Consider the following 20,145-nt stretch of genomic DNA (forward strand, 5'->3'; position numbering starts at 1 on the left):
TGGCTTTGGCTTCAAGTGCTGCACTCTGATTTTTTAATGGGGTTTTTTGGAACAATGGGCAGGGTTTGGATCTGTGTCTCAGAGTGGTGAGATTTTCTTCCTTTCTCACCTTCCTGCTCCTACCTTGCTCTGCTCCCAGGAAAATGCCCGCAGCAGGAGAAGTTTGGCATCCTGTTGGATGGTCTGGCTGGAAAGCAAGCTGGTGTGGTGTCCAGGGGGGTGCTGACCCACCACAGACACACAGACATGTGCTCAGGGACCCCTCAGCATCACCAGCCCCACTGCAGGGGGGCTGAGCCCCCCAGCCCCCATGTGCCCATCCTCCTCTGCCACAGCAGCTTTGTCACCCACTGGTGGAGGGGGAGAAGGTGACCAAAGCATTTCTGGTCCCTCCTCCACCGTGGGCACATTGGTGGTGTTGGGCTGGTGGGCAAGTGGGTCAGCTCAGCAGTTTTCACTCTGTCCTGAGCCCAGGGTGAGGGGGGCTGGGGAGGATGGATCATCCTGGCCATGCTACTGCAACAGCTCAGGTGTCCCAGGCCAGGCTAGATGGGATTTGGAGCAATCTGGGATAGTGGAAGGTGTCCCTGCCCATGACAGGGGGTAGAACTGGATGATCTTTAAGGTCCCTTCCAACCCAAAGCCTTCTGATTTTATCATTCTGTGATCTCCTACACTCCTGCATCACTGCTCCCCTTGGAGATCTTCAACCACTGCATTCCCTGCCCATTGCTTTGGATCAGCCACCAGCTTTGTTATGTCAGGGTGGGAAGGAAGAATTTGTGGAGCTTCATCTGGAGCTTTTCCCCTTGTGTGAGAGCTGCTGGTGGAATATTCTCCTTGGTCAACAACTCTGCTCCAGCAAAGCAGCACCAGCCCCACACTGAGCTCTTCCCCTACCCCAGAGCATCCCCAGGACCAGCAGGAAGGTCCCAGCAGCTCTGAAAGTGGCTGGTGACACCTTGACTCACCTCTAGTATCAACAACCCAAAAATCAGAATTCACGTGCCTTTCCCCTTACCAAAACCAGAGCGCTTCAATGCTTTTTTTTTTTTTTTTTTAAATCTAAGAATATGGTTTCTGAAGCATTTTGTGTTTCTTGCATGTCATCAGCCAGGTTGGTTTCTCTGAAGACACCCCTGTCACCAGCCAGGACACCCAGCTCCAAAACCAGCCCCTCCAGCTGCTGCTTTGCTTGGACTCACAGCACCCTAAAACACAAATCAAGTCTTAACCCGATCCCTGTCAAAGTCCTGGCAGCTCCTGAGCTCCTTCCAGCCCCATCCTCAGCTGGATTCTCTCCACAGCTTCTTTCAGGAGCTGCTTGATAAGGCTGTGCCTCATGTGGGGGCCTGTCTGTGTTTCCATATCTCGCCCAGCTTATCAGCCACAGAGGGTGGGAATTAACCATCCCATTCAAACCCTCTGGAAATCAGAAATGAAAATTCCTCTCTTCTTTTTTTTTTTTTTTTTTTCTTCTCCTGTGGCTTTGAATCAAGAGGTAACTCCTGTAAAAGGGAGTAGGAGGGAAGGTGCTGAGCCCTGCCTGGTTTCCACTGGAGGAATGGCTGTGTCTGCCTTTCACATCCAGAAAAGTCCAGGAGAGTCTTCAACACCACAGATTCCCAAAAATAAACCCTTTTTTTCCCTGGAATTGATCCAAGGACTTGTCCAAAGGAGCAGGTTGGGGTTAGGCTTCACCTGAACTCTTCTTCCCCAACTTTTACCTTCGTGCCACGACTTCCCTCCAACCCAGGAGACCACTGGGGATAAAGCAGGGGATAAAACTCTGCACCCACTCTCGGGGGTGGGATTCCAGCCAGCACTGAGGTGTTTTTTCCCCAGCCCCCGATTTTGCCGAGGTTTCCTCCCAGCCCTGGAGCTCGCCCAGCCCTCCCGGCGTCCCGGGGCTTCGCTGGGAAGACAAAACCCCGCTCTGGAAGTCAGGCTATTGTTCTTACTAATTTTAACTGCATGTTCTTCCCAAGCCTATTTTTATTCATTGCTTGTGGTAAGCCCTTTCTCTAAGGTAGAGCAATTTGCCACGGGACTCTTCTTTTTTTTTTTTTTTTTTTTTTTTGGTGTGTTTACCAATTTTAATTGAGAGATATCTCCTTTTTTACAAACCCAGAGCTGGAGGAGCTTTTAAACACCCATTGCTGAGCCTCCTGCCCTGGGTTTGCTTTGATCTCTGCAGGTGAGTGTGCATTTTTGGGGCCAGAGATTGATCCTGCCTATTTGCATGTAAATCCCCGGGTTATTAAGATCCGAATCTGCCCCTTTAAATTTAATACTCTGCTTTATGCTTTTATTTCCGCGTTTCTTAAAGTAATTTCCAAAAATAACAAACTTCAAACATGATGGGGCCATCTAACGTTTTTACTGCCTTGGCTGGAGTAGAAGGAACATTTCTGGAAGTGCATTATCCCATTTAACGAGCCGTTCCCACCCTGGCGTGGCTCCCACCCCTCACCCCCTCTCTGAGCTGTTTTGGACGCCTCTTTGGATCTGTGCCACCTAATCCTATTAGAGGGACTTTGCTTGCACTGTGCCTTGTGTTTATAACCAAGAAAATCAGCTGGAGAGAGGGGGGTCCTCTCCCTCTCCCTTCCCCTTGTTCCATCTTTTTGCCTGGAGTAGAGACCAGAGCCCAGCCAGTCCTGCCCAGCCCTTGCTTTTCATTTTATTGCACCCACTCTGCATTTATTAAAGGAGATTTTGCAGTAAATTGGGTCCTTGTGAACTTGTAATTAATTTGGAAGGGTCAGCTCTTCCCAGCCTGGGGAGGGCTTCTTTGTGTGGTCCTTTTGTGAAGGGAAGAGGTTGGAGAGGTTGTTCTATAGCTGGGATTTGCTTTTAATAGGGACCTGGCTATTTTTTGAAGATCTCACAGCTCTGGAAGGACCATGAGGTTGTTTTTATGCAAGGCTGTGATGAAAAGGTTTGTAGAGCCCTTGGCTTGGGTAAAAAAAAAAAAAAAAAAAAACCCAAACAAACTCTTAAAGAGGTAAAAAAAAAGGTAAAAGGACCACATGCCCAGAGCTTGGCAGCCCAGAGCTGGCACCTGGAGCTTGGAGATGCTCCAGGAGGTCCCCCCACTTTGGAGCCAGGTAGGGCTGGGGGCCCCTTGTCCCTTTGTCCATCCTGCTCTGCCCCACACACCCCCCAGGGGACCTCTTGCTTCTCCTCAGGGCTGTCAGAACTGAAATTCTTTTCCTCACCACATTGCTTTTCTTGAAATCCTGCATTTCCTCCCCAAAATAGTCACCTAAACCATTAAAAGGAGAAGGTGGAGGGCAGGGAGAAGATGGTGGGCAAGAGGAAATGGCCTCAGGTTGTGCCAGGAGGGATTGAGGTTGGATATTAGGAAAAATTTCTTCACTAAAAGGCTGGTTAAGCACTGGCACAGGGCAGGATGGAATTGTAGTCCCTGGAGGGAATTAAAAGCCATGTGGATGTGGCCCTTGGGAATTTGGGGTAGTGCTGGGCTTGGCTGTGCTGGGGGAATGGTTGGGCTTGAGGATCTTAAAAGGCTTTTCTAACCTTAACAGTTCTATGATGGACTGAAAAAAAATCTGTGAATAATTAAAACAAAAAGATGGACAGACAGACAGACAGTGGTTTTCTCCAGAGTGGGCTGGAAGGAGACAGGGCATTGCCTGGCAAGGTCAGGGGTGGAATTTAGCCTGGGATAAATGTGTGTCCATCAGCTTCATCCTCACTGACCATGGGGAGAGGGGAAGGTGAGGGCTGGGTGAGTGGGCTGGAAATCAGCATGGGAAACTCTCCTGAGCCAAATCTGGGCAGCAAAGGGCTTGGAGGAGCTCAGGGGGGGTTTGGCTGTGGAAATTCCTGGAGTGGCATCAATGGGGTGCAGCAAAGAACTTTGAAACTTGGTGGCTTCCCTGGGACACAGGAACCCAGCAGAGAGCAATGCAGGGAAAAAACCTGTCCATGCTCCAAGCATCCCCAGCTCTCTGTGTCATTTATGAGTTGCACTATTAATTAACAGCACTGTTAATTACCTGCCTGGTGGGGCTGCCTCTCTGCCCAGGCACCTTCAAACTCCTTGCCTGACTCCCCTGTTGGGTGCCCCACCCTGACCAGCCCCTTTCTGCTCTCTCTCCCCAGCGTGGGTTGGCTCCCTGGCCATGGGGATGATTTTTTTCTGCTCCCCCATCGTCAGCATCTTCACGGACCGGATCGGCTGCAGGACCACGGCGGCCATGGGAGCCACCATCGCCTTCATCGGCCTCCTCTGCAGCTCCTTCACCAGGTAGGGCTGGGGAGGGGGCACCCAGCTCCTGGCAGGGCTCCTCTTCCTCCCTGTGCCCTGCCAGCACGGTGCTGCTGCCTTTTGGGCAAAGCTGGTGGGCCCCATCCCTGGGAGAGGAGACCTGGCATCCCTGCAATGTGTGCTCAGCTCCAAACTGTGCCCTTGGGTGGAAAGAGAGTGAGTTTTCCTCTGTTTGCTGGGATTTCAGCAGATTTCCCTCATTTTATCTTTAAAGCAGCAGGAGAGGTTGGTGTGCCTCTCACAGAGGAAAACTGTTCTCCTTTGCAACCATTTTCACATTTGGTGCTGAAAGTAAATGAATGCTTAAAATAATATTTGGTGGATTATGGCTAAGAGGGAGTTTCTGTGCAGGGCAGACAGGGAGGGGAAGGCAGACAGGGTTTGGAGCAGTTTGTGGTGTTCCTGCCCTGGCAGAGCAGGGCCACTGCTGCTCCTTGTTTTCCATGCCATGAATTTCTGCTGGCAGAAGTGTGCATTTGGATGGCAGGTGTACCTTGTGTGTCTTTCCAGCCCAGGAATCAGGGTTGGAATGGTTGTGGGAGCAAAAAGAGGTCAGCTCTGGGGTAATTTATGTGGCACTTATTAAACACAGTCTCAGAGGCTCCATGGAGACACCTCCAAAGCAGCATTTGCCCCACTTGTTCTGAATAAAAACATTGCATTGGGTTGGATTTCAGTTAAAATCAATATTGTTTTAATTAAAATGCTTCAAGGAGTGGGTTTTCAAAGCAAACACACACCAGTTTTCCAGAGGGCAGCTTGCCTGCACTGTGCTCCTCCTGGTGAGGGGATCCTTGTGCTCATCCCAACCCTGTTTCCCTGGATCCCCAAGCCCTCATCTGTGGGATCATGTCACTTCTGATGCCCAGACAAAGCCCCCAGGACTGTGGCCAATTGCAGATGGGATTTTTGGGTTGTTAAAACCATCTTGGGCAGCAGTGTGAAAGGAATCACAGTTCCCAAAAATAATAGCAGAAGGTGCAGTGGGTCCTGAGGGAAGCTGTGCCCTGCATGGATATCACAGGAGCTTCCAATGTAATCCTGCTTTCCTTCTAATCAACTGAGCTTGGACTTTTCTCCCCCCCATTGTAAAATGTTTGTGTGAAGAAAAAAGGCTCAGCTGCCAGGGACTTGTTGTGTTGGGCTTTAAAAAAAAAAAAAATAAAAAATCAAACAGTACAGGCAGAGAGGAATATCATTTCCAGGAGAGCTACAGGGCTGAAATCCCCATTTCCTGCCTCTCACTCTCAGACCACATTCCTCTGGCTGCTTTAAAGGGAGAGAGGAGCCCCTGTGCAGCTGGACCTCAGCGAGGGAAGCTGTGATGGCAGAGCAGGGCTGGAGCAGGGCTGGGAGCCTGTGGGGTTTGGCAGGGCTCCATCCCCATGGTGCTGCTCCTGAAACTCAGGGCTTGTGGCTCCAGCTCTCCCAGAACAATGGAGAAGCTTTTTTCTGGTCCCTCCTGCCAAGTCCCTCCACCACAGCTGGGGATGATTCCCCTGTGATGCAAGCACTGCCTTTGGTGGGCTCAGGCAGAGCTGGATCAAGGCTCATCCCCCCTTTATCTCCTCCTTTCTCTAAAATGGGTTTGTTTTGTCCAAATGGAGGAGCAGCAGTTCCCAGCACTGCACTGAGCTGTTCCAAAAACCCTCTGAGCCACCAAGACTGTGTGGCAAGACAGGCTCAGTGCCTCTTGTCTCAAAACATTGGGAATTTTGCATGAAAACAACTAAAGAAACCAAATATGAAAAGCAAAGCTCTGGGGGAGGCTGGTGGGGTCAATGCCAGGCTTTTCCTCTCTGCTGCCTTGCTCTGAGGTGTCTCCTGCACTTGTACCCAGCTCAAGCCACCAGAGACTTTGTGTGCTCACAAGAGAAATCCCAGTAAAGGTCCCCTTTCATCTACTTCTCCTTTCTCTCCACAATTTCTGCCCAGTTATTCCTGAACAGAGGAATCATCCAAATTTCTGCCAGCAAGAAGAAAACCAGGTGTCCTGGTTTGAAGGACAGGTGTCTGTCAATAAAGGCAGAAGCTTTTCTTTGAAATGGAGAATGTAAACCCCCTCCTTCTAAATTTTTATAATTTTGAAATTAAGGGGCTCTCAGGCAAAGAGATGGGAATTAGGAATAACAGTTCTTTACTAGGAAAATTAAAATAGAAATGCAGTATTACACAGAACAATCCCAGCCCTGCCAGAGTCAGAATCCAAGCTGACACCCGTCAGTCAGTCAGGGTGTTGGCACAGTCCCATTCAATGGTGGCTGCATCCTCCTGCAGGGGCAGATGTGGTTCAGCTGGAGCAGTGCTCCTGGAGAAGGTGCAGTTTCCTCTGAAGGTGCAGGGATGATGTGGAAAGGTCTGGTTTTCCTCTGGAATCCAGTGGAAAGAAGGTGCCTTGGTGTCCAAAATGTCAGTTTTTATCTGGGTAGGAAAGGCTTGGCTCCTCCCCTGGCTGGAGCATCTCCCAGTGGGATGATGGAATTTTATCAGTCATGCCCTGGGACTCAGTGGCCATGAACAGGAGATATCTCCTGGAGGGAGGATGGGCTGTGGGAAGATAAAGATGATTGCCCAGCTGGTTTAAAGATGGCCCATGAGCAGATAATGTGTGCCAGGAGATCAGGGGCACTGCCCCAGCTGGGTTAACAGATGGGGACAGAATCCACATTTCTGTCACATCCTGTATTGCAACCCAAGACACCAGGGCTGTTCCCACTGAGAGCTGGAAACAAGAGGAGGTCAATGGAGTCTCCTTGTCCCAGGAAAAGCAATGATCCATTGGCACCCTCACAATCCCAATGCCACCCTTCCCAGCAGACAGCAGCTGGCTGATCCCCAGTGAGCAGCTGGGAAATCCTGGCTCTTTAAGAATGCTGTCTCCTCTGAAAGGAGCCCCTGCTCATGCAGGGGTGTCTGAGCAGATGGGAGCCGTGGCATTTGTCTCCACTTATCCAACACATCAGCTCAGCTGCAGCACCAGGGCTGCTGTGCCCAAACCAGGGCTGGTCTGTGGGAGGTCAGGCATGGCCCACAAAGCCCAGCTGCTCGCCTGGCTCCCACAGAGGGGGCTTCTGATGTGGTTTTGTTCTGGAGTGGATGGAAATTGCCTTTCCTGACAGTCATTTGTCTCGGAGCCGTCAGGCACGGCGACCGTGTTCTGCTTTCTGCTTGGCAGGCAGGAGGGGTGTGTGTGATGGAAGGAATGATGTGCTTGTAAAGGTTTTCCCAACTTCCAGCTGCTCTGGTAGGTGTGGGCTGCTGTCTGCTCACTTTGCTTTGGGAGCAGCACTCAGTCTTGCTCCAAGGGTTGGAGCCTGAGCTGCCCAAAGGTTTTCCCCACACTCTCCTCCCGTGCAGTATCCCATGGCAGACCTTTGCAGCTGGATGCACGCCATGGGGAGGAAAAAAAAATTCCTTCATCTGGAGAGGAACACAACAGGTTGTGTGTGCTGCCTGAATCCAGGCTCCTTTGGCAGCTGCCTCTGCTGGGAAAACTGGGAAGCAGCTCCTTCCAAGGGCTCTCAGGACTCTCCATCTGCTCTGCAGAGCAGCCACTTCACTCCCTCCTCAAGTGCAGCCACCAATGTTAGGTATAAATGGCATCTATTAACTGTCTAATTTAAGCTCCCAGAGGAGCTTAAAGAAGAAGAGCTTAATTAGCCAGCCTGGAGCCTGGGCAGAAACACCACATTTCCTTCCTGCGTGCCATAACCAGCAGGGTTGGTGCCTTCAGCTTCCAAACACCGGGTGCAGAATGTTTTCAATTAGTCCTTTCAGTGGAAAAATTAAAAGGATTTCTAGCTAAAAATATCCCTACCTTAGAAAAACTTGCTTGCTGTAATTTAAGAACCGTTGAAGTGAGACACATTCGTGACACGTTGAAGGAAGTTGAAGTTGGAGTAAGTTGAAGTAAGTAAGTTGAAGTAAATAAGTTGAAGTAAATAAGTTGAAGTAAATAAGTTGAAGTAAGGTCAGCTTCCCAAGGAGACCAGGTTGGCTGCTGCCTTCTCCTGGTGGCAGAAAGCACTTCCCAGCTCCATGCCATTCTGCTGATGCCGTGTGCCAGCTGTGAGGTGAGGATTATCCCTGCTCTGCTGAGGGACTGAGCTCCCGCAGGTCAGGCTGCGCTACGCGAGTCCCGGGTCTCTGCAGGTCCCCACTCCGTGTGTTTCCCTCCCACCAGGTCGCTGGAAGTTCGTTATTTCACGTATGGGATCCTCTTTGGCTGTGGCAGCTCCTTCGCCTTCCAGCCCTCGCTGGTCATCCTTGGTCACTACTTCAAGCGCCGCCTGGGCTTGGCCAACGGCATCGTGGCCGGCGGCAGCTGCCTCATCTCCGTGCCGCTGCCCTTCTTCCTGAAGATGGTCGGGGGTGCCATCGGGCTGGCACACACTTTCCAAGTACTCAGTGCCTTAATGTTCATCCAGATCTTCTTGGCCATGACCTACCGGCCCATGCTGACGCCGTCTTGTGACTCCCAGCACGACGGGCACGACAAGCTGGGCAGCCGCAGCGTGAGGCAGCAGTGCTGGGCCCAGACCCGCAAGTATTTCAACCTGAGGGTTTTCAGGAGGAAGACCTACAGGATTTGGGCTTTTGGGATTGCTACTGCTGTCCTGGGATACCTCGTACCTTACATGAACCTGGTGAGAGTTGGGGCTGGAAGGGGGAAAGGAGGTGGGAAGGTGGGGATGGACAGGAGGGGCGGCAAAGAAGCGGCAAAACCCTCGAAGCCAAATTCCTGCTACATGCTGTGAGCAGGAATAGTGATGGATGTGGTTTTGTGTGTCCTCTCTGTGCCAGCACTTCCCAGTGCTCCTAAGGACCAGCAGCAGGAGAGGAAGGGGCTGTTGGGTTTGGGGTGGGTGGAGGGTGCAGGTCAGCACAAGGGTCACACAACCACCCCAAATCTGTGAGCTCTCTGCAGGAAATCTCATCATCTTTGGGGAGATGGGAGGGATCAAAGCACTGCAGCCTCACACCCTTGTGTCCTTCCCTCCATCCCAGGTCAAGTACGTGGAGAAGCGGTTTCAGGAAACCAAGAAGGACTGGATCCTGCTGGTTTGCCTGGGGGCCATGTCGGGGCTGGGGCGCCTGGTTTCGGGACGCATTGGCGACTGCATTCCCGGGCTGAAGAAGATTTACCTGCAGGTAAGGAGTGCCCAGCCCTCCAGGGAGCTGCTGGCCAGCCAGAGGGCAGGGATGGGATCTCTACATTGGTGTCCACACTCTGCTTAATATCTGTCAACCCCAAACCATTGCTGTGAGGGAACAAAATTTACTACACAATGTGTGAGCTACACTCTTGACCCAAGGGTTGGTGTCTGTTCAGCAGTCAGACTTCTTGGTGGCAACTCTACCCAAACTCCTGACACCCTTTCACCTCCTTGTGGTTTTTGAAGAACAAACTGCTGAAATCTAGCAGCTAATCCAGCAGCTAATCCTTCTTAACCCTTCTTAAAGGGTTATTCTTAAGGGCCTCTCCGAGACAGCAGCAGCAGCTGGATGGCTTTGCTGGGTCCGGGGGAGGCAGCAGTGACATTGACCCGCTCAGTGCCTCTTCCTGATGCCCATCCCCACTTCTGTCTCCCCAGGTGGCATCCTTCATGCTGCTGGGCCTCCTGTGCATGATGATCCCCCAGTGCCGAGGCTTCGAGGGCGTCATTGTCATCTGCCTCTTCCTCGGCCTCTGCGACGGCTTCTTCACCACCATCATGGCCCCCATTGCCTTCGAGCTGGTGGGGCCCATGCAGGCATCCCAGGCCATAGGGTACCTCATGGGGCTGATGGCCGTGCCCATGACTGCAGGCACGCCCATAGCAGGTTGGTGGCACCACCAGCACCCAGCACTGGGAGGGACGTGGTGCTGGCAGCCTCAGCCAAGGTGGGGTTTTGGTGTGAGACCAGAAGGGTTTGAGTTTGAGTTTTCTGGTTTATCACATCATGTGGTGCTGGCAGTTCTCACCCAAGGTGGGGTTTTGGTGTAAGACCAGAAGGGTTTGAGTTTTCTGGTTTATCACATCATGTGGTGCTGGCAGCCTCAGCCAAGGTGGGGTTTTGGTGTGAGACCAGAAGGGTTTGAGTTTTCTGGTTTATCACATCATGTGCTGCTGGCAGCTCTACCCAAGGTGGGGCTTTGGTGTAAGACCAGAAGGGTTTGAGTTTTCTGGTTTATCACATCATGTGGTGCTGGCAGTTCTCACCCAAGGTGGGGTTTTGGTGTAAGACCAGAAGGGTTTGAGTTTTCTGGTTTATCACATCATGTGGTGCTGGCAGTTCTCACCCAAGGTGGTGTTTTGGTGTGAGACCAGAAAGGTTTGAGTTTCTGGTGGAGGTTGGAGAATGGGGGTGGCATCACTCCATGTCACCTCTTGTGGCATCTCAGGGTTTTTCTCAAGGCTGATGGAAGGTGATCACTGAGCCAAGGTCACGTTAAGTGATTTCTATTTGCAGCTGAGCTAAAAATTGGCAGATAAAGCTTTTCTAGAAGTCCTTTGAGATGGAATAGAAGTTGGAGATGGAGCCTCCACAAGACCTGTGTCTGTGTTGCAGCACAGCAATGACCCCAACGCCCTTAACAGCCAGGGCTTTGCCAGAGCTGCCCTGAGCAGCAGGACCTCAGCACCAGCAGTGCTAAGCCAAAGCTGGATAAGAATCTCCAATCTCTCTGCTTCCGGCAGCAAAGTTCACTGCAGCACCCTCAGGGAGGAACATGGGGACAGCCCTGTCACTGAGGGTGCTGCCCCACGTCCCCTGAGGGGGCTGGCTGGGTGCAGGGGCCCTTTGCATCAGCCTGATCCCCAGGGAACACATCAGGAGACACTCAGAGAGATTTCCCAGCGCTGGTCAATGGCCATGTGTTATTCTCCAAGGATGCCTGGCTGGGTTGGAACTTGCCAGACAAATGCTGGGTTTTAAAGGCTTGGCTATTGTTTGTAACTGGAGATCCAATATCCATAAGGAAGGGCAGGGCTTCCAGATGGAGGCAAGCAGCAGAGGAGCAGCCCCTGCCCACTTTTCCCATTGCCTCCTGGCTGGGAAGCCTCTGGGAAGAAGTGCTGGGTCCAGCACGTCCCAGCTTGCGTTTGGGATTGTCTGGGATGTGCCGACTGTGTCCTGTTCTGGTGAAACAGGAAGGATGGCTGGGGCTTTCCTCCTCCCTTGGTACACAGCCTTGGCTGCACACATCCCAGAATCCAGGGCGTAAAAACTCCCAAGAAACGCAGAAAAAAAAATAAAATTAAAAAAAAAAAAAAGATTACTTAAAAACCCCAATCTCCCCGAATCTGGTGTGTGACGAGGGAACAAGCAGCTCAGCTCATTAGACTAAAGAGGCTCTAACTTCTCTCGCAGGATACCTCAACGATTATTTTGGGAATTACGACGCTGCCTTTTACTTCGCGGGGGTGCCGCCCATCATCGGCGGGCTGGTGCTCTCCGTGGTGCCGCTGGTGCACCAGAGGATGCTGAGGAAGCAGCGCCTGGACGGCGGCAAGGACAAGATGCTGGGCTCGGAGGCGGTGGTGAACGGGGAGCTGCTGCCGGGCTGCCCGGCCTCCGAGGCACACATGTGACAGCCCTGCCAGCCCTGCGGGGACACCAGCAGCCTCCCCGCGGCCCCAGCACTGCCCCCGACGGACCGTGATTCCCACTGGTTGCAGATGCACTACGTTTGTAAAGGAGAAAACGCGCAGAAATCTTTTTTTTTTTTTTTTTTTTTTTTTTTTTGGGACAGTTTTGGTTTCAAAGCCACCGTTTCTTGTTGTTGTTTTTTTTTTTTTTTTTAAATCCCCCTCCTCTAAGCGTTTTTCTAAAGGAGAGCTCTCACCAGGATTCAAACTTGATCGAGCTCCCTCTCCTCTCCCTGGTTTTCTAAACATCACCACAGAGGTTTACAGCTAATAAATGCCTTTTCCAAGCAGGCCACGGATGGAACTTGTTGAACCATGCAGCTGTCCATCCTCCTCCTCCTCCAGTGCCACTGGGGTGTCACATCCAAGTGAGACAGCCCCCTCCCCGTCCAGCACCTGGAGCTGTTCTGGAGCCAGAGATCCGAAGGAGGAAACGCTGCTTTAGTCTGATGCACAAACCAAATAAATGTCAGCCAGTCCCGCTTTCATCTTCTTCTTTCCTCCTTTCCCGCTGCTCTCCCACACCCCCAGGGAGCTGCAGCTGGGATGACAGGGAGCTCAGCTGGCTCCAGCCATGGGAGTCACACAGGAGCACACCCTTCCTGCAAAATATGCCTTAAAAACGCCTGGATGAGACCAGCAGCTCCCTTGGCCGCTTTCCACCTCCGTTTTCCCACCCAGCAATTCATGATTTGGGCTTTTGAGCTGCAAGAGAGAAGGGGCAGCTCCTTGTAGAGCCCACAGTGCCTGGCTCTGTGGGGCCAGATCCTTGGGATTGCCACCAAAATGGGAACTTTGGTGGCTTTGAGGGCTGGGACTGAGCCCTGTGTCAGCTCTGTGCTGGGATGTGACTTCCCTGCTGGCTCAGGGCACAGGGTGCTGTTTTGGGGAGCCAGTTGTGTATTGTGCAGCAATAAGCATGGTGGGGAGTCCCAGTTTTCCAAAGGGTTGCTCAGCCCCAGTAGCATTTAACTGTTGGCTGTGTGTTGTCAGTGGTCAGTGCTGATGCAGGGGGCAGGGAGAGTGAAGGAAATCACACAGTCAGTACCCACCACACTCAGTGGCAGCAGAATCAGGGCAGGAATCCATCACAGAAAACTGTAGAAATTCAAATTGCCCAAAAGCTGTGACTGCCCCAGCCCTGGGAGTGCTCCAGGCCAGGTTGGACAGGGCTGGGAGCAACCTGGGACAGTGGAAGGTGTCCCTGCCCATGGCAAGGGGCTGGAATGAGATGAGCTTTAAGGTTCATTCTAACCCAAACCATTCCATGATTCTGTGATCATCTCCAGGGATTGCTAATGAGCGTGGCTAATGAGTGAGGAGGGAAGTTCTCCTGCCCTGCTGGGTCCCTGTGTGAGCAAGGAGGCAGCTGGGACTGGGGAGCTTTTTCCTGGGAGAGAGCAAGAAACAAAACTCACGTTTATCCTGGCTGCAAACCCATCCTCCATCAGATTTTCATTTTTGTTCACCTGCCACTGAAAAGCTGAGGTGTCTGAAGAGGGATGTGAGTGGTGGGAACCATCCCTTGCTCTCCAGGCGAGTGTGGGGGTTTGGGACACCAGGACACGTCTGTGCTGTGGAAATTTGGGCTCAGTGGAGGCCCCTCCCACGGGCAGCAGTGGGACTTTTGTACATAATAGGCTCAGGACCCTGCATGTCCCTCTGGCCCTGTTTTTTAACCCCTGTTGGTTGATGCATTGTAAGGTCTCGTGCTCTTGTGGCCCCTCTGTCCCTGTACGAGCTGGAAAACTTCCTGGTGTGTTGTGACGTGTCTGTTTATGATATAAAATGAGATGTCTGCTTGTCTCTTGCTTGGATGTGCTTTTCCATGACTGTTCTTACCCCTCATGGCTGCATTTCATTGTCTGCTGGGCCATCCCTGAGTTTTGGGAGCCACGGGAGGCAGATGGAGCTGCAGGAGGAGGCAGGGCTGGAACCACCTAAGCCCAGCTCCAGCTGGGATCTGCCAGACTTAGCCTAAGGCTAAGGGTATTAATGTGGTGCTTTTTGGGTGGGAGCCTTGGCAGTGGGGCAGCTTCAAAGCCCTCTGACAGTTGAGGGAAATAAAAAACTGCTCATTGTAACTCCTTCTGCGAGTTTTGGGGCATTAATTCACACTGGAGTTTGATGAAGTTCATTAAATCATGTTTTGGACCTTAATGCCCCCCAAAGGAGAGATTAGGAGAGATTTAAATTCCAGAAGCAGCTTCTTCAGAGAGAGCAGAGCTGTCTCCAAACCCCATCTGGGCTGAGGCAGCAGCTGCACAGCAGAGCCCACTGATGGCTGCACCCAGTTTGTGTCTGGGCAAAGCCTCCCTGGCTCCTGAGGACATTTATGGTTCAAATTCCAAATTTCTGCAGAAATCCCCTTGCCTTAAACTGCTCCATGTGCCTGCAAAGGTCCTTGCCCTGGGAGGAGCCTGAATTTGGTGCATTTAGCACTGCAGTGGCATCAGAGCAGCCCAGGGGGGTTCTGGTACTCACATCTGTCCCCCCTAAATGTTGATCTTTCCCCTTGGCTTTTATTTCTGACCCTCTAGGAGATTTGGAGGTGCTTTCTTGGCCACCCCAGCTTGATCAGAGGAAGCCACCCCTCATCCTACCCCAGCCCCCAAAACCACACTCAGTCTTTGCTCAGAGTCCTGCCCTTGGTGGACACAGGGACAAACTGTGCAGCTTTGGACACCAGCCACGAAAGGTCCCATCAGCAAACACAGGTGGGGATGGGAAGGGGCAAAGGTTGGGGCAGTGTCAACAAGCAGGGAGTATTTGGGGTTTGTTTGGCAGATCTCTGCTGCTGCTGTGGGTCTGGCAGGGATTTCTGTGAGAGGTGGGATTGTGTGGCTGCAGCAGGGAGGGCTTGCACTGCTCCCCAAATCCAGCCCGTGGGGCTCTGCTGGTGTGACAGGAATGGGTGAAGCTAAAAAAGCTTCACCCCAAAGCCCCTCCTGTTCCATCAGGGTCATCTTGTCCCAGCCCAGCACATCCCCATCCCCTCTGGGGCTGCCTCTTACTCTGTTTTTAATTAAAACCCCAAATCTCTCCCTCCCTGCCAGTGCCAGGCTGTGATTCCTGCCCCTCTGCCTTGCTCTGGGAGGGAAGGGGGAGCCCAGCACTGCAGGCTTGGCCAGATTTGGGAGCCAGCAAGGCAAGGGGAGTGTGCTGAGCCCCTGGGGGGGACAGGGGTGGAAGGGAGCAGTGAGGGCCCCACTTCTGCCCTTGGCCAGGGAGTTTGCAGAGCCTTATGTAAGTGTGCAGAGAGCAGGACGTGTCCCAGCAGCTCCTGCTCGGGGCTGGGCTGGGGCTGCTCTTAAATCTTTACCTTAAGGCTGTTCAAAACCAACTTGTTGTCTTTTCTTTCTTTTCTTCTTCTTTTTTTTTTTTTTTTTTTTTTTTATTCAACTGCAGAGTGAGGCATTGGGTTGAACTCCTCTCTCTCTGCCTGAGGGATGGAGGGGGACAGCTGAGCTGGAAGGGCTCCAGGGATGGTTGTGTTTGTGACAGGATGGGCAGCAGGGCTTTGGGATTCATGGCTTAGAGCTTTTTTTCAGCTTTGAAACAATATGCAGGAGCTGCTTCACTGCAGCTTGCCCTGCCCTGAGGTCCTGCAGCCAGGCAAACACAAGTCACAAAAGTCACAGAGCTTAAATTGATCAAATTCTGGCCTCTCTGCCTTGAGGTTTCCTAACACTTCTCTGCTGTGGGAGCTGTGGGAAGGCCACATCCTAATTTCCAGCCAAGCAGAGAGCTTCTGCAGTCTGCTGTGGTGCTGGGGGGTTTGGGGACCCCCCAAATTCAGGAGGTTTTGGGGCTGCCACTCAAGGAGCTCCACCAGCCCTGGGCAGGGACCTTGTGCCCTGCAGTGCCATGGGAATGCTCTGCTGGCAGCAGAGGCTCTCCTGGCACGGGGGAGCAATTAGCTCTGGGCAGCCTGCTCTGAACCCTGGCTGACTCTCACATCCCTCAGTGGCCAAAGAATCCTCACCTGGGGAAAGGTGAGCTGGGATCAGATCCTCTGAATCAGAGGGACAGAGCCAGCTGGGACCTTTGCTGTCTCTCCATTCCTGGCTTGTGTGTGTGTGCTCCTGCACGCCACAATTTTGTTTGTTTTCTTTTGATTATTTTAGCTGAGACTCTGCTTCTCCTTTTCCAAAATTTCAAAACTGGGTTTTGAAAGCCAAGGCAAGCAGAGCAGCCCCTTCCCTCCACCTCTATGCCCCCAAACTTGGATTTGAGCAGCTCTTTTTTCTTAAAAAGCAAACTTTTTACAACCTTTAGGGACAGTGATGTGGGTGACAAATATTCCTTAAATCCTCCTCCAAGGTGCTCTGAGGGGTGGAACTGGCATGGAGAGGGGCTCTGTGGGCAAGTAACAAACTTAAATAAAGCAGTTTCTTTATTTTTGGCAGGAAAGCAAGCCCAGGTGGATGGAGCTCTGGCCCTGTGTCATTGCCCCAGCTCCTTTATCTGCTGGCACAGCCACTCTGTGGACTTGAGTCCTGGTGGCTGTGAGGTTATCATGGCTTTGGGAGGCTTTCAGGGGGGCTTTGTAGTTTCATTTTTTGCAAATATTTTGCCATGCCCTCGGTGCTCCCCTCAAGGCCCTGGGAGTGTCCCCTGAACCTCGGTGGTGAAACCCTTCAGGAGTGAGAGGAAAGACCAAATCCCTCCTGTTTTCTGCAAAATGTGGCTTTGTACCTCCAAATTTATCCTCTTTCTGCACCTCCAAATTTCTCCTCTTTCTGCACCTCCAAACTTTCTCCTCTTTCTGTACCTCCAAATTTATCCTCTTTTTGTACCCCCAAACTTTCTCTTCTTTTTGTACCCCCAAACTTTCTCCTCCTTCTGTACCTCCAACCTTTCTCCTCTTTCTGCACCTCCAAACCTTCTCTTCTTTTTGTACCTCCAAACTTTTTCCTTTTTCTGCACCTCCAAATTTCTCCTCTTTCTGTACCTCCAAACTTTCTAGTCTTTTTGCACCCCCAATTTTTTTTTCCTCCTTCTGCATGTCCAAACTTTCTCTTCTTTTTGTACCTCCAAACTTTCTCCTCTTTTTGTATCCCCAAACCTTCTCCTCTTTCTGTATCTCCAAATTTCTTCTCTTTCTGCACCTCCAGACTTTCTCTTCTTTCTGTACCTCCAAATTTCTCCTCTTTTCATACCCTCCTCCCCAAGGCTCACCCTTCCCCACACCTACAGCTTTAGAGACAAGACTTAGGGGCTGTTTTACCCAGAAATTCAGCTTTTTTTGCCCCTTTTGTACATTTTTCCTGGTGGTGTGCCAGATGTTTCCAGCTTTGTGCACAGAGGTGATGCTCCTCTGGTGCTGGGTGATGCTAAACTGCCTGAGCCCAGCTGGGATTTGGCTGCTGAGCCTGTTCTGCTCAATCCTTTTGGGAAAAAAAAACACAATTTCCCCAGGCCTGAACTTTCCCAGCATATCCTGTTTCCATTTCAGCCCGTTGGAGCCAGAGGCAGGATTTTTTTCTGGGGAGGCTGAGGGCAATTAGGAAATTACCTTCTCCCCCCTCCCCTGCCCTGAAATCCAGCAGGATGAAGCCAAATATTTGCTTTCAGCTGGGTGGATTTTGGAGCTGGCTCCACATAAGAGCACTGGGGTGGAGGCTTGAATTTTGGCCGTTTTGGGGGGTTGTTTTTGAAGCAGGACCTCAGCAGATTCCAAAGCCATGCCCTGCCCCAGCTGGCACTGCCCTGTGGCTGATGGAAAACAGCCTGCCCATGGGTTTTTGGGGTGGGATGCACCCTCTCCATGTCTGTGCCCACTAGAAGGACTCAATAAAAGGCTGCAGCACTGTTGGTAGCTTTGTAATCCCATTTTTTTCTGCTGTGCTCCAGGCTCTGAGCAGTGTGTGTGGCTCTGAAATTGCTCCTGGGCACCCTGGGCAGAGCAGCAGAGCCAGTGGTCCAAAAGCAGCTGCTCAATTCAATGCTGAAATCACATCCTGAAGCTTCAAATTATTCTTTCTTTTTTTTTTTTTTTTTTTTTTTTTTAATCTTTTATTTTACATCTGCTTGTAAATGATTTATAACCCCTCACAATTTTGTATCTGGAAGTAAAGTGAATGTGTCTCTTAAAAGTATGCCTGTCCTTTCAAAATGTGAATTTCTGATAGTTGGAATTTGAAAAAAAAAAAAAAAAAAAAAAAAGAAGTAGAAGAAGAAAAAGAAAGAAACCTACCCCATATTAGCACATTTTTGTAATTAATGTTTTATGAATGTTGTTTAAAAGATTTGTGTAGAATAAATCAGTTAAAAAAAAAAATAAAAGGGATTTGTTGCTGTGTTTTGCCAGGTCTCTCCTCATGGTTCTTAGCAGCTTTCCCAGATGCTGCCAACTCTCCAGAGGGGCTGGAGAGGCAAGAAAATGATTTTTATGAAGTGTTTGATGCAGCTTGAGGAAAGGCAGAGCCCAGCTCCTGGAACCTGATGGGGGAGATGTTCCCTGAGCTGGTGGCAGCTGGGAGTGCTGAAAGTCCTTGTCCCACTTATTTAGAAGTAAAAACGATTTTAAAATCCAGCCCTGAGAGCATCTGGGTGCCCAGAGGTGCTGAGGATGAGCCTGGAGCTGTTCTCCACTCCCCTGGGACCAGTTTTGGGTCTGGATTTCACCACCCAGCATCTCCAGGGGCTGCAGCATCTTCACCCCATGGGGGCCTCACTCAGCCACAGCACCAGGGCTGCTTTAGAGATTCATTATTATTATTTTTTTCCACTTGGCAGTGGTTGAGGGGCAAGATGAGGCCTTCCAGGTACCTCCTGGTCACAGGAGAATTAATCATTTTTGTCAATAAGAGAAGTCATGAAGGTTGGGAAAGATCAGGGTCATGAGTGAGGTTGCAGAGGCTGTGAGCTACTGAAAACACAGCTTTTCTCCAGGCTTTTCTATTAATGATTTGTTTATATCAGGTGCTTTAATTGCCATTAGATGAAAGCTGACACCTGCATTAATTTTGTATAACTCTCTCTTTTTTTTTTTTTTTTTTTTTTTTTTTAACGTGCGCCTCAACCCTTTTTCAAGTTGGTGATATTTACTGCAAATAGTGTTTAAAAAAAATAAAAAAGAAACCATCAGGAGATAAGAGATGGTAAACAGAGATGAAAAGGGAATGAGAGCACAGCAGGGAGCTCCTGCAGAGGAGTGTGTGCTGTGCAAGCAGGGACAGGGCAAGGGGAGGGAATGAGAGAGGGAAACACTCACCAGGAAAAGTGGGAATTTTGGCTGGATAGAAAAATGATCTTGGGATGGTTGGAAAGTTGTGGGGGAAGGGGGAGGAAAAGTGGGCTGTGCATCCATGGGGACACCAGAGAGGGGACAAGGGACACCTGAGAGGGATGGAGGGACAGCCAGGGGATAGAGGAGACATCTAGAGAAGGGATGGAGGGACATCCAGGGGATGGAAAGGATACCCAGGGGATGGAGGGGATACCCAGAGAGGGGACAAGGGACACCTGAGAGGGATGGAGGGGACAAGAAGAGAGGGATGGAGGGACATCCAGGGGATGGAAAGGACACCCAAGGGATGGAGGGGACAGCCAGGGGATGTAGGGGACACCAAAAGGGGGGATGGAGGGGACATCTAGAGAAGGGATGGAGGGGACACCCAGGGGATGGAGGGGACAAGAAGAGAGGGATGGAGGGGACAAGAAGAGAGGGATGGAGGAGACACTAAAAGAGGGGATGGAGGGGACACCCAGGGGTTGGAGGGGACAAGAAGAGAGGGGATGGTGGGGACACCCAGAGAGGGACAGGGGAGACACAAAGAGAGGGATGGATGGAGGGGACAAGAAGAAAGGGATGGAGGGGACACCCAGAGAGGGATGGAGGGGACAGCCCTCCCTGCTGCTCCAGCAGCTTCAGGAGCAGCAGCTCACCACAGCCCATCCCCATGAATTCCATATAAATAAATATATATACATCCACATGTATATGTGTATAAATATAAATATAAATATAAATATAAATATAAATAGAAATAGAAATAGAAATAGAAATAGAAATAGAAATAGAAATAGAAATAGAAATATATTAAATATATTAAATATATTAAATATATTAAATATATTATATATAAGTGCATCTCCAAAGGTGTTTTTAGGCATGGAAATCCCCTCTCAGCTAGGTTACAGGACAGGGAGCACCAGTCACCACCTCCTGCTCTGCCAGGCTGCTGGATCTGGCCCTAATTTATAGAAAAA

General features: G+C 50.9%; 1 protein-coding gene and 1 long non-coding RNA gene across 2 annotated transcripts in view; one reads left to right on the forward strand and one right to left on the reverse strand.

Annotated features, from left to right (window-relative positions):
- The window catches only part of SLC16A2 (solute carrier family 16 member 2), a 37,172-nt gene extending 23,427 nt beyond the window's left edge, over positions 1 to 13,745 (forward strand). Inside the window, exons 2-6 of the mRNA XM_056491445.1 lie at positions 4,132 to 4,276; positions 8,481 to 8,943; positions 9,305 to 9,448; positions 9,892 to 10,120; positions 11,651 to 13,745. Coding sequence (XP_056347420.1) covers positions 4,132 to 4,276; positions 8,481 to 8,943; positions 9,305 to 9,448; positions 9,892 to 10,120; positions 11,651 to 11,871 — 1,202 coding nt within the window. The 3' untranslated portion in view covers positions 11,872 to 13,745. The remainder of the gene's footprint in view (positions 1 to 4,131; positions 4,277 to 8,480; positions 8,944 to 9,304; positions 9,449 to 9,891; positions 10,121 to 11,650) is intronic.
- A 1,555-nt stretch (positions 13,746 to 15,300) lies between these two features.
- LOC130253130 (uncharacterized) lies at positions 15,301 to 18,224 on the reverse strand. The gene is made up of 2 exons (XR_008840520.1): positions 17,048 to 18,224; positions 15,301 to 16,996 (listed from the first exon to the last, which is right to left on the reverse strand). It is a non-coding gene; the product is annotated as an uncharacterized LOC130253130 (long non-coding RNA).
- Between the last annotated feature and the right edge of the window lie 1,921 nt (positions 18,225 to 20,145).

The sequence above is a fragment of the Oenanthe melanoleuca genome, chromosome 4A (genome assembly GCF_029582105.1).
Source record: "Oenanthe melanoleuca isolate GR-GAL-2019-014 chromosome 4A, OMel1.0, whole genome shotgun sequence".
NCBI classification, from domain to species: domain Eukaryota; kingdom Metazoa; phylum Chordata; class Aves; order Passeriformes; family Muscicapidae; genus Oenanthe; species Oenanthe melanoleuca.